Source organism: Neovison vison, chromosome 9, assembly GCF_020171115.1.
Source record: "Neovison vison isolate M4711 chromosome 9, ASM_NN_V1, whole genome shotgun sequence".
In the NCBI taxonomy this organism is placed as follows: Eukaryota; Metazoa; Chordata; class Mammalia; order Carnivora; family Mustelidae; genus Neogale; species Neogale vison.
In genome coordinates, this window is record NC_058099.1 from 97,001,549 (window position 1) to 97,018,992 (window position 17,444).

General features: G+C 38.1%; 1 protein-coding gene across 5 annotated transcripts in view; it reads left to right on the forward strand.

Annotated features, from left to right (window-relative positions):
• The window catches only part of RIC1 (RIC1 homolog, RAB6A GEF complex partner 1), a 147,431-nt gene that overhangs the window by 88,032 nt on the left and 41,955 nt on the right, over positions 1-17,444 (forward strand). For 4 of the 5 annotated variants that reach the window (XM_044266007.1, XM_044266009.1, XM_044266010.1 and 1 more), the window contains 3 exons: positions 7,149-7,291; positions 7,581-7,717; positions 11,805-11,896. In XM_044266007.1, coding sequence (XP_044121942.1) covers positions 7,149-7,291; positions 7,581-7,717; positions 11,805-11,896 — 372 coding nt within the window. The remainder of the gene's footprint in view (positions 1-7,148; positions 7,292-7,580; positions 7,718-11,804; positions 11,897-17,444) is intronic. The other variant, XM_044266008.1, reaches the window with a different exon arrangement.

Here is a 17,444-nt window from a genome sequence, read left to right on the forward strand (position 1 = left end):
TGTAATAAAGTTGGTTAATCACATGACCAATAGGAAAGTTGATTTCATGTTTTTTCCACTGAGGATAATTTTTTTAGCTCTAAATTCTTGATTAACCCTTAGATGATACATTATTATACTTCAGTTATTTCATAAAGACTGTAAGTTGAGTATACCAACCATAATTTTATTCAGAAATTTAGAGTTTTTGGTAAATCTGAAATTGTTTGAATGATACAACATAGTGCATATTACTTGAAATGATACTGATAAAAATCACATAAATTGAGGAAAAGAAAAAGTGCCTTTGTTTCCAAAACCTTCAAAGATTTTGGGAAATATGTGGATACTTGGATGAAAGTTAAGCTTTCTTTTTTTCTTTTAAGATTTTATTTATTTATTTGACAGAGCACAAGTAGGCAGAAAGGCAGGCAGAGAGAGAGGGGGAAGCAGGCTCCCTGCTGAGCAGAGAGCCCGATGCGGGGCTCGATCCCAGGACTCTCGGATCATGACCTGAGACGAAGGCAGAGGCTTTAACCCCCTGAGCCACCCAGGCACCCTGAAAGTTAAGCTTTCTGATTTTAGTATGAATAAAGGTTTTGTGAATAAAGCCCAGAAATACCAAATACAAAAAATTATTTTATATCCATTGGTAGAAAAAATAAGTGTGTATGTAATTTGGCTTTATTTCCTTAATTGCTTTGCATTTGACATTTTAGTTGTCTATGATGTGTGGATCTTATTACAAGTATATTTTTTAACTTAAAGTTTTTTTACTACATAATTCTTTTTTAATAATTCTTTTTAACTGAATCCAGAGTTAACATTGAACTCCAAGAACCTTTCACTGTTTTTGTTTCCATGCATATATATTCATGAAATTATAGTGTTGATATTCCAGCCTTTTGTGCATCAAAATGGCCAGTATTTATCTTTATTGATAACACTTGCTTTTAAAAAAAATGATAAATACTAGCCAAGAGAAGTATTCTAATTCAGAATTCATTTTGTTAGGAGTCATTAAAATCTTCTTCCCAAATGTCTGCAGATAACTTCTTTTGAAAGGGAACATTGATAAATTAGATTATATAAAAGTTAAAAAAAGAAACTAGGGGGAAAAAAAAACACCATAAATGTGTTTCAGAGGTACCAAAAAAACAGCATAAACTGTGAAAACAAGGAAATAACTGTCAGTGAATATATCAAAAGGCAAGTTTTCACAACACATAAAGATTTCCTGTGGTGAGAAAAAGACAATAGAACAAATGGACGCAATATAAACAGTTTCATTGTCTATATTCCAGTTAATACATTACATAGTACCTCTCCTTACTCTCCTTTAGGAGATTAAATAAATGACTTCTACATATGAACAGTTAGGTAACATACTACTGTTGGAGAGATCAGGTTGAGGAGAACTTTATAAGTTGGTTGTGGGAGTGTTCATTTATACAGTGTGTATGGAAACTGATTAGGCAAGGTCTGTCAGAGTTGCATATATTCATGGTCCGTGTCCACCATTTCTCTTTCTAGGAATTAATCCTACAAATATTTCAGATTACATGCTTATAGGGTTTTTCATTGTTTACTGTAACAAAAGATCAAAAACTACCTAAATGTCAATCAGTAGGGAGCTGTTTAAATAAATTTTCTTACTTCTACACAATGCGAACAACATGCATCTGTAGAAAAAATGATGGCATTTTTTTTTTTTCTTTAATGGGGATGGAGGGGCACAGGGAGAAGTAGAGAGAGGTTTTTTTGGTTGTTTGTTTTAAAGATTCTGTTTATTTATTTGACACAGAGAGATCACAAGTAGGCAGAGAGGCAGGCAGAGACAGAGGGGGAGGCCAGGCTCCCTACCGAGCAGAGAGCATGATGGCTGGATCCCAGGACCCTGAGATCATGACCTGAGCTGAAAGCAGAAGCTTAACCCACTGAGCCACCCAGGCGCCCCAAGAGAGAGGTTCTTAATCAGGCTCCATGCCCAGTGCAGAGCCCCACATGGGGCTTTATCTAACACATTGAGATCGTGACCTGAGCCAAAATCAAGAGTTAGACACTTAACCGACTGAGCCACCTAGGAGCCATGAGGGCACTCTTCGCTGAAGAAACTTCCCAAATATGTTGTTGGGGAAAAAAGCAAAGGGTACTCTATATAATAATGCAAATATTCCTTTTTAAAAGGGAGCAGGTAGTGTTAGAATATGTATTGTTTTGGAAAAATGTGTAAGAAACAGGCATGAGAACTAAGTGGCTAGGCCACAGGTATGGGGAAAAAGACTTTTTACTTCGTGGGTCTTATTAAATATTGAATTATATGGATGTATATGAATATATTGAACTGTATGGATGTAATACTCACCTTTTTACATTCTGATTCACAGTTCTAAGAAAAGCCTTTTTTCACCATTTCTTTTGTTAGAATACAGTACAGATACTAGTACATATCAAAACTGTGTGCAGGTGCCTGGCTTTTGCCTTGTTTAGTCCATCTTTTAATGTATTCCCTTCAAAGAAAAAGAATGTTTTGTTATTTGCTTCAGTGTGACCAGGCTTACAGAGGATTGCATTGGGGTTGTGATCGCTTTGGTCAGAAGGTTGCTCTTTACCTCAGATGCAGTTTCAGCGCACAGATTCAGGAGTACAACTTGCCACATAAGGAATGTGGAATGTCTGTGGACCGCACTGTGCAAGCGTGTTTATGCCTCCACCCGCTGGCAAACTGTAGAGCTCATGGGGATGGGATAAAAAAAGAGGCTTTAAAAAAAAGAAATCCTGACATCTTGTACAAGCTTAACTTGTCAGGTACTAAGTTTTGTTTGTTTTAGTCAGATGCTACTTTTTTAAAAAAAAAGATTGTACTTATTTATTTGGTAGATCACAAGTAGGCAGAGAGGCAGGCGGGGGGGCGGGGGAAGCAGGGTCGCTGCTGAGCAGAGAGCCCGATGCGGGGCTCGATCCCAAGACCCTCGGATCATGACCTGAGCTGAAGGTAAAGGCTTTAACCCACTGAGCCACCTGGGCGGCCCCAGGTGCTACTTTTTTTTTCTTTTCTTTTTTTTTTTAAGATTTTATTTATTTATTTGACACAGAGAGAGAGATCACAAGTAAGCAGAGCAGCAGGCAGAGACAGAGGGGAAGCAGGCTTCCTGCTGATCAGAGAGCCCAATGCGGGGCTGGATCCTAGGACCCTGAGATCATGACCTGAGCCGAAGGCAGAGGCTGCTACTTTCGAATATACAAGTTTAGGTGAATGGAAATCTCTAAGATTTTTCTCAAAACTTGAGAAAAATAATTGCATTTTAGAGAAGTATTATTATTAGCACCTGTAATACATACTTTTTGGAAATATGATTAGAGATCAGCTGTGTGATCCTGCATTAAGGTAGAAGACATGCTATTTGGACTTGATAACCAACTGTTTTCCTGCCCACAACCAAAAATAGAAATCATATGGAATTAGAGATAATGATTAAACTATTGCTTATGGGCATAATATGGCAAGACCTTTGCCATATTTTAGTTTTTGCTTGAAGAAAGAATAGGATTAGTGGTAAGCATCCAACATTTGTCATTATTTGAGGATCCAGAATGTTTCGAAGGTGAGAAGTATTAATATAATATATAATTAAAACTCTTAATCTGTTTCTCTAATTCTACATAATACATACTAGTAAATACCGCAGTTTATTCCACATCCTTCTCCCTGGCACTTAGAAGAGCCCTATGTAATATATAGTATTTAATAGTTGTTATGGGCGCCTGGGTGGCTCAGTTGGTTAAACAACTGCCTTCGGCTCAGGTCACAATCCTGGAGTCCCAGGGTCAAGTCCTGCATGCATCAGGCTCCCAGCTCCACGGGGAGTCTGCTTCTCTCTGGCCTTCTCACCTCTCATGCTCTCTCTCACTCTCTCTCTCTCAAATAATTAAATAAAAAATATTTTTAAAAAAATCATCACTTCTCTGGCGTTAGCCTTTAATATTTGTTAGGCCATTAAATACATTTACATATTTCAGAATTGATAATTATGAATTAGATATTTCCCATTGATAATATTTGATTAATCAGAAATGGTAATCTGCTTTCAGGATCCTACTATTAGCTTCTAAGATCCTAAATTAAGGGGGGGAAAGGCTCCTCTGGCATATCAGTTATCTGTTAAAAAGCCCATGAAGTCGGTGATTGGGGAGGCTCTCTGAAGGCGTAACTTAGAATACATTTATGTATATTTTGTGTATATTTATACTTAGGGGTGACTTTCAAGATACTTAAAAACCAGTGGAGCGTGATAAGAAATGTGATAGTAATGATCAATACAGAATCCTGATTTTTCCCCTTGTGCTGAGAATTAATCCTTTAGTTGTTAGGTCTTTGTGACACTGGCAGTCACTGGGCACATACTCACGTGGCATGGACTGAGGCCTTCTTGCTAACTTTGTGGAAATACTCCGTTTTGTTTTTTTTTTTTTTAATTTTATTTATTTGACAGATCACAAGTAGGCGGAGAGGCAGGCAGAGAGAGGGAGGGAAGCAGGTGCCCTGCTGAGCAGAGAGCCCGATGCGGGGCTCCATCCCAGGACCCTGGGATCACGACCTGAGCCGAAGGCAGAGGCTTTAACCCACTGAGCCACCCAGGCGCCCCGGAAATACTCCGTATTTTAACAATTCATACCAGCCTTTGTTTTAGTGAGTTTGTTTACTTTCAGTTAAATGAGGAGGATCTTCTCTTTTCCTCTGGATTCTTCATGATGTTTATTATAGTTTAACGTTATGATCTTTTAATTCCAACGTCGGGATTGATGGATGCTGTTTATATGGGTAGATTTTTCTTTTGAGTCTGGGTCACATTTTGCTGTTTCTTCACACAGCTGGTAATTTCTTTATCCTAGCACTGTGGATGACAATGTGGAGTTTCTGAATTCTGTTAACTTTGTCAGAAGAGTACTGAGTTTTGCCTGGTAGGCAGTTAAATTACTGCAGGGTGACCCCAATCTTGTTCTTGTCATATGCAGTGATTCTGCTGTGGAAATAGGAGTGGGGAGAAGGAGGATGTAGTTGGAGAAAACCTAGGCTGACTCCTGCAAACTGCAGATCACTGGTAAAACAGTGACTGTCCCACTAAACTGCTTCTCTTGACATGTAGCAGATCTAAAACATAAGTTTTTTATATTATATTCACCACATGCTACATATAAATTTTACACTAAAATATAATCTGAAGGGGGAAAACAAATACTTCAGAGGTAAAACTTCCATAAACTCCCTTGATTACAAAACACTCTGAAGTTGAAGAAATGGAGCTGGGTAAGGGCACATCTTATTCTATTCTTTTTAATATTTTTATAGTAGAGAAGAAAACACAATCAGTTCTTCAGTGTCTGAACTCCTTGGGGAATGAGTCATTGAAGTCCACTTGTAAAGAATTGAAGATTTACTGTAAGAATTAAAATATTGCAAACTTTCCCTTCCCCTGACAGTATGCATTACAATATTTCTGAAATATACTCTTCACACTTAATAGTATATAATAGCATATATTACAGGCACATCACATTTTTCATGTTTTCATTCGAGCATTTGATACTTTAATATTTTAAAGATTTTATTTCTTTGAGAGAGAGACGGTTGAGAGAGCACAAGCGGAGGGAGCAGCAGAAAGAAGGGGAGAAGCAGGCTCCCCGCTAAACTGGGAGCCTGACACTGGCCTCCTTGGATCATGGCTTGAGAGGAAAGTAGATGCTTAACCAGCTGAGCCACCTCGGCGCCCCAAGCATTCGATGTTCTTGACTACTCTTTCTTCAGTCCATCTTACTCCCTTGGCTTCCTTGATAGAGCAGTTTCCACTGGTTCCCCTTTTCTTTCTCTGTGCTGGTACCTTTGCACCGTCATCCGTGGTATCCCCTTTCCTTTTCCTTTCTCCTTTCTGCTGCCTCCCACAAGCATTTAGTACCAAATAAAACTAGCACTGCCTTAAGGGTTGGGCACATAAGAGTAAGCAAAGTGAGCATTTATTTGCCATTAGGTAAGTATATGTTAAATCTCTGTAAATAAGTTAAGTGCTGGGATCATACTCTATAATTACCTCATCAACCAAGCAGGCTTCTGAAAGGAGAAACTTTTTTTTTTCACCCCAAAATTTCAAAAATCATTTACTAATTTTAATGCAGAGCATAGCACCTGTCATAGAGTGTGGGCTTTATAGATGCTTATGCGAATGAACGTGAGGCTCAGTGATGCTCTAGAAATACTGGGATCTAGAACTATGGGTGCCAATAAAGTAGCCTCTAGTCAAATGAAGTTCCTTGACTATAATTCAAGGAACTTCATTTGACGTAGTTAAAAGTAAACAAAGTTAACCTATTGTGTGGAGCACTGGGTGTGGTGCATAAACAATGAATCTTGGAACACTGAAAAAATACAACAGTTACATTCTTTGGTTACAGTAGCCATATTTCAGGTGTACAGCCCGCACTGGGGCTGTTGGCTACCATGTTCAGTAGCACAGATGCAGAGCATTTCCATCACTGCAGAAGGTTCTGTTGGCCGGGGCTAGAGGATTGCTACCTCTGCTTTTAGCTCCAGATTGTCAGCCTGTCGTAAGTTGTTCTTTATTTTTTTTTAAAGATTTTATTTATTTTATTTGACAGATAGAAATCACAAGTAGGCAGAGAGACAGGCAGAGAGAGAGAGGAGGAAGCAGGCTCCCTGCCGAGCAGAGAGCCCGATGCGGGGCTCCATCCCAGGACCCTGGGATCATGACCTGAGCTGAAGGCAGTGGCTTAACCCACTGAGCCACCCAGGCGCCCCATAAGTTGTTCTTTTTATTATTTTCTTGCCTTTTTCCTTTCTTGTCAACTTTCATTTATCCTTCCATCTTTGAATATGCTATTTCAGTATTTCTAGTTTTTTAGAAAACTGGTTGATCAAGTTTGTGACAATGAATGCCCACAGTCTTTTATTTTTTCCAGAATTTCTGATTCTAGATCAAATTACATATAGGTGAACCTACTAGACAGCTAAGTTACAGATGAATAACAGTTTTGTAAGTTGGTTCATGATCTTCTCTCTTTGAATAGGCTCCAGAGCAATTATATTCATAACTCACTGCTTTTCCAGTATGCTCGCTTAACAGGTAATTGGTTCTAAATTTCTTATTTTCCTACAGTTTGCAGTCTGTGCTGGAAGATCTCCTCGTTGCTACTTCTGATGGACTGCTTCATCTTATTCACTGGGAAGGAATGACAAATGGAAGGAAGGCTATTAATCTTTGCACAGTACCTTTTTCAGTAGATCTGCAGTCCTCTAGAGGTAGTTACACCTTCTGCATGGGGTAGAACCTGATGTTTAATGTTTGATATAATCTGCTTAGATATTTGCTATAGGTGAATATTGATTTTTCTATCTTGAAATTAATTGTACAGTGGGAGTGTGTGTTTGTGTGTGTGTGTGTGTGTAGGAAGGAATGTTTTAATAGTTTGGTATTCTTAGATCATTATTTTTGCCCTTTTAACTGTTCTTACAGGGTTTGCAAACAAAAATGTGAAAGCATTATTTACTGTATTTATATTCATGTTTCATGTGCTTTTGTTTTCATCAGCAGGTTCATTCCTGGGTTTTGCTGATGTGCACATCAGAGACATGGAATACTGTGCCACACTTGATGGGTTTGCTGTTGTGTTTAATGATGGTAAAATTGGATTTATTACACCGGTGTCAAGTAGATTTACTGCAGAGGTAAATTTACTATGGAATGTTTATTTTCTTTATTTTACATTTATTAATTTTAGTTTTGTTGTTAAGTCCCTCCCCTACTTTCCTTATTTAAGATTTTAGGGTTATTGTTAACTAATTTTTTGAGTCAAAGTAATATATATAATACTTAAAATAATACAAGTAGACAATTCTATGAGATATGTTGAAGAAAAATGATAGTTCCCTTCCCTGTTTCCTGCTCCCTTCACCCCCAGTTTCCATTCTCAGAGACAACCAATTTATTTTTCTTCACTGGTTATTTTGTTATTTATCTTTACCACTCTGAGTGTTTTCTTTAACTTTTAGTTTTTAGGCTGTTTATTGACTTCTGCTGCAGGAAAAGACCATTTGCTTCCCTGTTGCTAGCACATTCATATATTCTTCCTATCTTCCTAGTACAGTTACTGTAACTTTGATCAATTACTATTCATTATTTATATTGTTATTGCTTTATAAATCCTAAGCCATGTGATATGTTTTGATTATTTTTTCTTTCCTGCACATTTCCCTTTCCACTGGAAATTAATAATTGTTTGTTGTTTATTTTTTATGTACTTACCACTAACTCAACCCCAGATTGTCTGTGGTTTGTGGAGATATCTTCTCAATTCTTTCAGACACATTAGGCGTTCTCTTCGTTTCATCTTCTTGAAGAAATTTCTTTTGGAAGCTTCTGGATTGCTCCAGACTGGACTGCTTGCTCACTGTACCTTTAACACAGTTGTACTTTTGGGTTTTCATCATCTATCACTTGAGGATTTGCTTCCTTCCTTTAGTTGTATGTGATCTTTTCATAGTTAATGATTAATATATGATAAGTTAATATATTAATTTGGTTGCTGTGACAGAGACCCAGAGTAAAAATTGTATGCACTGAAAGCTGTGTGGATTTTGATGGGTTTGGTTGACCCTGTTCTTCACCATAGGGTGAGCTAACTGGATTGTGTCCTTTCCTCCCCTATGTCCAGTGCTCATTGGAAGAGAGTCCTGTAGTTTTTTCCAGAGACTATATATCTGGCTGGCCCAATATTCTGGGTTTTAAGTTATGGTGGTGTTAAATTAGAGGATCTGAATTCACTTATCTGTGTTGTCAGTGTGGTCAGTCCAGAGACCACTAGGGTTTTTTATTTTGTTTTTCTCTGAAGAAAAATCTCCAGTTTTCTGTTGGAGGGAAGGTGAGGTATTTCTTAGCTGCTCAGATTGGGAAGATCTTATGGGAACCCAGCTGTTGCCTAAATAGGCTTTAAAAATCTGAAAGTGCTATTACTTTTAGTTCAGCCTTTCTGAGAAATCTCAATCCTCAAGCCTTTTTTGCATCCTACAATGTTAATTTAGTTGTTTCTCAACATTCTTGAATGCAGGTGAAGGATTCTACTCCTCCATATGCTACCTAGCTTTTAAAATGTTCTCATACTTCCTCCTCTCCTGTTCATTGTCCTTGTCAGTTTATGCTGTTGAAAAAATCTTCTCTGTTAGAAAAATTGGGGCTTTAAGAGTCAGAGAAGCTAAGTATTCACATTCAGTGTAGGCTCTTTAACTGGAAAAGATTTTAAGTTTTTGTTTGCTTGTTTGTTTGTTTTTAGAAAGAGAAAGAGAGAGCATGAGCAGGGGGAGGGGCAAAGGAAGAGGGAGACTTCTCCCTCCTGAGCAGGGAGCCCTGCATAGGGCTCAATCCTAAGACCCCTAGATCATGACCTGAGTTGAAGGCAGATGCTAAACCTGCTGAGCCACCCACAGGTTCCCCAGATACTAGGTTTTTAAGGGCATATTGTTTTCTGTGTAGTATCAGCTTTAATATTCCTAAAACTGTTTTTCATTATCATCTTTATTCACATCGTGAAGTATTAAATAGTATATTTGTGGTAATGTGTCAGTATATAAAAACAAAAATAAACTTTTGAAAAATTTAATTTTTTACAAGGTATATTTATAATTATGTTTGGGATTTAAATGTTTTATTGAAAACAAAAGGCTGAGAGCTGAAAAGGTGACTCATTTCTGAGTATCAGCTTTTATCTTTTTTTTTTTTTTTTTTTTTTAATTTTATTTGTCAGAGAGGACGTACAAGCAGGGGAAACTGCAGTTGGAGGGAGAAGCAGCCTCCGTGCTGGGCAAGGAGCCCAATGCAGAACTTGATTCCAGGACCCTGATATCATGACCTTTGGCAGTTGCTTAATTGACTAAGCCATCCCGACGCCCCATAGCTTTTATCATTTTTTATTAGTATTTGGTTAAAGAAAATTTTCCAGGAAACTAAGAATTTTTTAAAATAATGAAGAGCAGATGGGCATTATTATTGGTAATTGGGAAATAAAATAATGACCTATTTATACGTTTCATATATATATATATATATATATATATGCATGCATGCATGCATTATTTAGATGCTTTGTAAAAATGTTGTTTGGCATTTTTGATGCATTTAATAGATGTATTAAAATGTGTCAGATTATGCCACTCTTCTGCTCAGAACCCTCTAAAAGTACTAGATAATTAGGACAAACGTACGGAAGACAACTAGAAAAGCTGGAGAAAAAAATTTTTAAATGTGCCTCAAGACTTTGGAGAGCTAGCAAGTCTGCAAAGAATCACCTGGCAAGGGGGGCAGAGGCCCAGTGAGCTAAGCCCAGTGTGTGAGGTCACAGTGAGCATGAGCAGCAGGGCTGTACATGGTGACTTGATGGTTCTCACAGATGTGCTAAGGGAAAGCAGCTAGACATGAAAGAATATGTGCTATGATTTTATGTAAAATTAAAAATAAAAACATAGGCCATTTTAATTAGAGTTTATATGGTTGCATATTCTTGGTCTAAAGGAAAAGAAGGACGTGATTACCAACCAAGTCTGGATATTGGTTACTTCTGTGGGGTGAGGGGATATTGATCAGAAGGAACCTGTTGGGGGCTTTTAGATTCTGATCATTCTTGGCCTGAGTGCTCGCTAATTCCACAAGGTCTACTTTGGGATATTACTGAGATGTGCAGTCTTGACTTTTTTGTATTCTTCTCTAATGTATTATTCATAATGGAAAACTTACTAAAAATTGAAGATACTTCAGTGATTCCCTATATGTAAATTAAAGGAAACGCCAAGGAAGTTTTTATTGTGGCTTTTAAAGCCCTGTAAATTTGGCCTCGTTTTACATCTGTTATCTCGTCTTCTGTGAATTCTCCTTCCCTCCTTGCACTCCACTCCATGTGCTTGGGCTTCTTTGATCTACACTGAACATGCCAGAAACGATACACAGTAGGGCCTTTGTACTTGGTATATCTCCTTGAGTACTTTCCTCAAAATACACCTGCATGGGAAAAACTGTTTAATATTGTATCCTTCTCCCATACTGTTTCCTATGATTGCTTTATTATTTTTTTCTGTAGTATTTATCATTCTTACAACACTGTACAATTTTTTTTTTTTTTAACTTGACAGCCTCCTAACAAATAGAAGGCAAAGATTTTGGCGTTTTTGAGTACCTACCACATCCTTAGCACCTTAAACAGTGCTGGGTGAATAGTGGGCCCCTGGAAAATACTTGCCTCAGGAATCAGTTAATTTTAATCTAAGCCGTGGTTCAGGGAAATAATGCTCAGTGCTACCTTTACCACTTTTTTGTCATCTAAAATAGTTAGTAGTTTTATTGAAAAACAAAATTCCTACAAAAAAGGAAATAAATATGCCACATTTAGATAATTGATTATATAGCTCATTTGGGGATTAAATAAAGTCTACAGTATTGGATCTTATAGTGTTTACTATTGTGATCATCCAAAAAGAAAGTGCTATATTGTAGTGTGCTGTGTTTTTGTGCTTATTAAACTAATAGTCATGATGATCTTTGCCTTAGAATTTATAATCTAAGACATCCTTGATTTGACAAATAAAAAACAGATGGTAGAGCTGAATCTATTCTGTTTTCTGTAGTCAAAACAAAATAACATATAAGCTTAATAGTTTCATTCACTTATTGAATACTTGTTGAATGAAACAGTATGTTTAATGAAGGAAAATTATACTAATTACAGTTTATTTGGACTTTTAAAACCTTCATTATTTTTCTTTATTACAGCAGCTTCATGGAGTTTGGCCACAAGATGTTGTTGATGGAACTTGTGTAGCAGTAAATAACAAGTATCGACTCATGGCATTTGGTTGTGCAAGGTAATTAATAGAGACGTCTTCATTTTTTTAAAAAAGATTTTATTTATTTATTTGACAGAAAGATCACAAGTAGGCAGAGAGGCAGGCAGAGGGGGAGGGGGAAGCAGGCTCCCTGCTGAGCAGGGAGCCCGATGCGGGGCTCGATCCCAGGACCCTGAGACCATGACCTGAGCTGAAGGCAGAGGCTTAACTCACTGAGCCACCCAGGCACCCTGAGATGACTTCATTTTAAGAGTCATTGTCAAAAATCATGGGCTTTTTTAAAAATATATTTTTACATATTTTTTAAACATAAAGTGTTCTAAATATACTTGTAAACTTTTTCATGCCTATCATAATTTAGTAATTAGCCTTAATATAAAATCTGAAAGCATTCTATTAGATTGAAGCAAACAGATCTAAAGATTTAGGATAATTGAGTGTTGTAAAGGTGAGCTTTAAAGGTGAGCTTTTCTTCAGTGGTAGGAATTTATAACTTGAGTTACAAGTTGAAAAGATGAAGTCAGCCTAAATTTAAGTTCCTCCTTATTTAAAAGAGAATTAGGAAGATTTTTTTTTAAGATTTTATTTATTTATCTGACAGAGATCACAGGTAGGCAGAGAGACAGGCAGAGAGAGAGGAAGGGAAGCAGGCTCCCCGCTGAGCAGAGTCCGATGCGGGGCTCGATCCCAGGACTCTGGGATCACGACCCAAGCCGAAGGCAGAGGCCGTAGCCCACTGAGCCACCCACGCGCCCCTATTTTTCTTTTTTAAAAATAATCCCTTCTTCTGGCTAGTATCCAAAATCTATAAAGAACTTAAACTCAACACTCAAAAAATAAAAAATCAGTTAAGAAATTGGCAGAAAACAACAGAATTCTGCAAAGAACACAATAGATAGCTATAGACACATGAGAAAATGCTCGACATCACTCATCAGGGAAATAAAATCAGAGTCACAATGAGATATCACCTCACACCAGTTAGAATGGCTAAAATAAACAGCTCAGGAAACAGTAGATGTTGGTGAGAATGTGGAGAAAGGGGAACCTTTTCACATTGTTGTTAGGAATGCAAACTGGTGTGGCCACTCTGGAAAACAGTATGGAGGTTCCTCAAAAAGTTAAAAACAAGACTACCCTATGACCCTGCAGTTGCACTACTGGGTATTTATCCAGCGGATACAAAAATGCTGATTTGAAGGGGGTACATGCACCCCAGTGTTTATAGCCGCATTATCCACAGTACCCAAAACACAGAACCCAAAAGTCCATTAACTGATGAATGGCTAAATAAGAGGTGGTATACATGTGCAATGGAATATTACTCAGTCATCAAAAAGAACGAAATCTTGCAATTGTGATGACATGGATGGAACTGGAGTGTACTATGCTAAGCAAAATCGGTCAGAGAAAGATACCATATGAGGTCTTTAAAAAAAAAAAAAAAAAGATTTTACTTATTGAGAAAGAGCATAAGCTGGGGAGGGACAAAGGAAGAGTGACAGGTAGACTCTTTGCTTGAGCAGGCACAGGACTCCATCCCAGGACCCTGAGACCATGACCTGGCCAAAGTCCAATACTTAACTGACAGAGCCACCCAGGTGCCCCAACAAATACGGTATGATGAACATAGGGGAGAGAAGGAAAAATAAAATAAAAATAGAAGGAGGCAAACCATAAGAGATTCTTAACAGTAGGGAACAAACAGGGTTGCTGGAGGGGAAGTTGGTGGGGGGATGGGCTAGATAGGCGATGGGCGTTAAGGAGGGCAGTTGTGATGAGCACTGGGTGTTATGTGCAACTGATGAATCACTAAATTCTACCCCTGAAACTAATACTACACTATTTTACCAAATAGAATTTAAATAAAATAAATAAAATAAAATTTAAATAAAATAATACTACACTGTATGTTAACTAAGTAGAATTTAAATAAAAATCCTTTTTAAGACATCAGTGTTGACATTGCCTTTGAATTTGTGGATGTGCCTTAATGAACAAATTTAAAGGTCACACATAGGATCAATTTCTTGTTTTAATTCTGACAGTGCAGGTTTTAGAACTAAAATACTGAGTGAGTACAGATTATTCACTCAACAAGTATCTTTGCATCTCCCATGCACCAGGCACAATTCTAAGCACTTGGGATATGTTAGAAAAGAATAAGATACCTGACTTTATCAAGTTTATATTTTAGCTCAAATAAAAAGATTATATTAGAATCTGAATAGTAATGCCTTACAATATGTAGGGTGCTTTTTTAGCCTCAAAACTCTCTTAAATACGAAATTTCATTTTGTCCTCAAAATGAGACTTAATGGTTCTATAGAACATACATCTAGTACTATCTCTAGCTACATCGAGTTGAGTATCACAATATTTTGGTTAGTGTAAATAATACATGTTATAAATCATACATAATCTGTGAAGTGGTGAATCCTACATACTGCTTCTCAGGAGATAAATGTAGAAAAAGAAGTTAATTCAGCTCAGTATAAGAAAGAAAGAAAAGTGTATTTTTTTCTTATTCGTGGATTTGATTTGGTTACATTTGGTTTAGATATTTTAAATCTATGTTTATTAGCACATTTTGCCTATAATTTTTTTCTTATTCTGCTAATTAATCGAAGTTATGCTTGTGTCACGAAGCAAATTGAAGACCTATTCCTCTCTTTCTCTGTTTGAATGTCTGCTTGAATTTGTCAATGAAGCTATCTGAGCCTGGAATTTTCTTTGTGGGAATTTTTTGATTACTGATTCAATTCAGTTTTAAAAGTAAATTTAAGGGTTAGATTTTTCTCTTTTCCTAAGTCATTATGACAAGTTAGATTTTTCCAGGAATTGGTATCTTTCATTTTACTGTCAAATAAATTGGCTGAAAATTTATAATATCCTTTTTAACTTTCATATTATAAAATAAAAACATACTTACAGCTAAGTGCATAGTCCAAATACTCAGATTTGCAAATATTACAAACGCCCCTCTGTTCACAAACTGGGTTAAGAAATAGAGTGTTGCGAGCCAGCCCCACTACTTACTAAATCCCAACTCCCGTCTCCCAACACACTTAAAAGTAACCAATTTTCTGTCTTTGTGACGATTGTTTCCTTGTCTTTATAGTTTTACCACCCCTGCATGTGATCCTAAAGAGCATAATTCAGGTTTACCTGATTTTGAACTTTATGGGAATAGAATCATATTCTAAATACATTTTGGGTCTTCTTGCTTCTTTGAATCAGCATTGTTAAATTCATCCATGCTGTTTGCCAGTAGCAAAAATCATTTTTTGATTGATTTATAGTGTTCCAGTATATGAACGTGTCATAATTTATCTGGTTTGTTGTTTAATGGACATTTATATTGTTTTCTTGGTTTATAAAAAAGGGGGGACATTTTCTTACATAACTCCGTGTCTTTGTCACATATGAGAAAATTAATGATACATCCCAAATAAGATCTAATTCTCAATCAATACTCCCGACTAACCCAATTGTCACCAAAATTTCTTTTATAGCTCCTTGTTTTAACCAGAGTAAATCAAAATTAATGATTTGTGTTTGGTTATTGTTTCCATGTAGTTGCCTTTTTCCTGTAACAACCCATACACCTTTTTCTTATTTTCATGACGTCATCTCTTTTTTTTTTAAGATTTTATTTATTTGGGGGCGCCTGGTGGCTCAGTGGGTTAAAGCCTCTGCCTTTGTTCGGCTCACGTCATGATCTCAGGGTCCTGGGATCAAGCCCCACATCAGGCTCTCTGCTCACTGGGGAGCCTGCTTCGCCCTGTCTCTGTGCCTGCCTCTCTGCCTACTTGTGATCTCTCTCTGTCAAATAAGTAAATAAAAGTCTTTTAAAAAGAAAAAAAGACATTATTTATTTGACAGAGAGAGAGAGAGAGAACACAGCAAGGGGAATGGGAGAGGAAGAAGCAGGCTTCCTGCTGAGCAGGGAGCCCGATGTGGGCCTTGATCCCAGGACACTGGAATCATGACCGAGCTGAAGGCAGATGCTTAACAACTGGCCACGCAGGTGCCCTAGACATCAACTTTTGAAGAGTTCAGGCCAGTTGTTTATAGAATGTCCTGCACTCTAAATGTTTCTCGTTTTCTCTAAACCAGCCATGACTGGAACCTTGAAGCTGGCTCTTGCCAAGCCAGTCCAGTCAGACATGGAAGCATCTGACAGGACCAATGGGGCGGGGGTCCCACACCGCCTGCAGTCGGGGCGGCCTTGCGGGGCTGCTAGGGCCGGATGGGAGAGCCCACCAGAGGTTCTCTGCTCCTTCCCCAGGGCAGTGAAGGTGGAATCTCACTCAGCCTTTGGCCTCTGTCGTCTCACTTTTCATCAGTTGGGAGAGTACCAGACCTTTTTTTTGGTGGGGGGTTGGTGACGCTGGGTTGGGGTGGAGGTTTTGTGATTGTCATTGTGTGACAGAACAGACCAGTGGCTTCTACGTCTTCCAGCTCTTAACAGGATTAATTGCCCTGAACACTCAACTGTAGCTGCTGTCCTTCGAGTTCTGTAAGAAGCTGACTTTTGTCTTGGATGCCAGTTTGCAAGGAGATCAGTCTTACAACTTACCTGTCCTGGGATCGAGCCCCGCCTTGGGCTCCCTGCTCAGCGGGGAGTTTGCTGCTCGTCTCCCCTGCTCGTGCTCTCTCACTCTCTCTGTTCCTCCCTCTCAAATAACTAAGGAAAATCTTAAAAAAGAAAAGGGGTGGGGAGGTTTGACCAGATGCTGGTTAAATATTTTTATCATGTGGTGTTATGTACTTGCTGTGGCACTGTGTAGCAATAAGGTTAAGTTGTCCTTGTATTAGTGATACTAATTTTGTATTAGTGGTACTAAATTTGGTCATTTGTGATTGTAGCCATATCTCTTTTATAGAGAGAGCCTTTGTTTTGCTTTGAGATTAATGAGTGGTGTCTTATGCATGAAGAAATATTTTTCTCTTACAATGGGTGAACGAGAAGTGGAAATAAAAATAATCTAAACAATATAGGCCTTATAGAATACGTAAAAGGTTAGCTGTCAGTCTTTCGAAGTGTTGACTTCGCTCCTGTTTCTTGTATTAGAAATCGTGGACTCTCCTCACTGACTCATTAGAGCTCAGCAACCCAGAGTTCCCGCTTGACCGTTGCCAGGCGCAAAACGAAAACAAGTAAAACCTGTGGGCTACTTAGTGCTGTCTTTCAGCAAAGGGTCGAATTGGGCAGGTAGCCTGGAGCGGTACCTATTCCCAGGCATTTGGCTTCTGACTAAGCTGGAATAACAAACCAGATTCTCTCTCCCACATCGGGGAGAAAATGGACAAAAATATGGAAGAGTAAGACAATATGAGTTCGAGACTGAGAACATCAGGCAACAGAGGACACCGGTCCCTAAAAGATAGGAAATAAATAAAACTCTACGAATGCCTCAGCTTTAATTACATTGAGTTTCCAGGCTGCGGCACGAGGCTGGAGAGACAGAACCTGGCAGATTGCTTAGGTTGAGTTACGGGGAAGTGAAAATCTGGGGAGACCAAAGCAGCTAGGACTCGGGACAGCCAGCCAGAGACAACA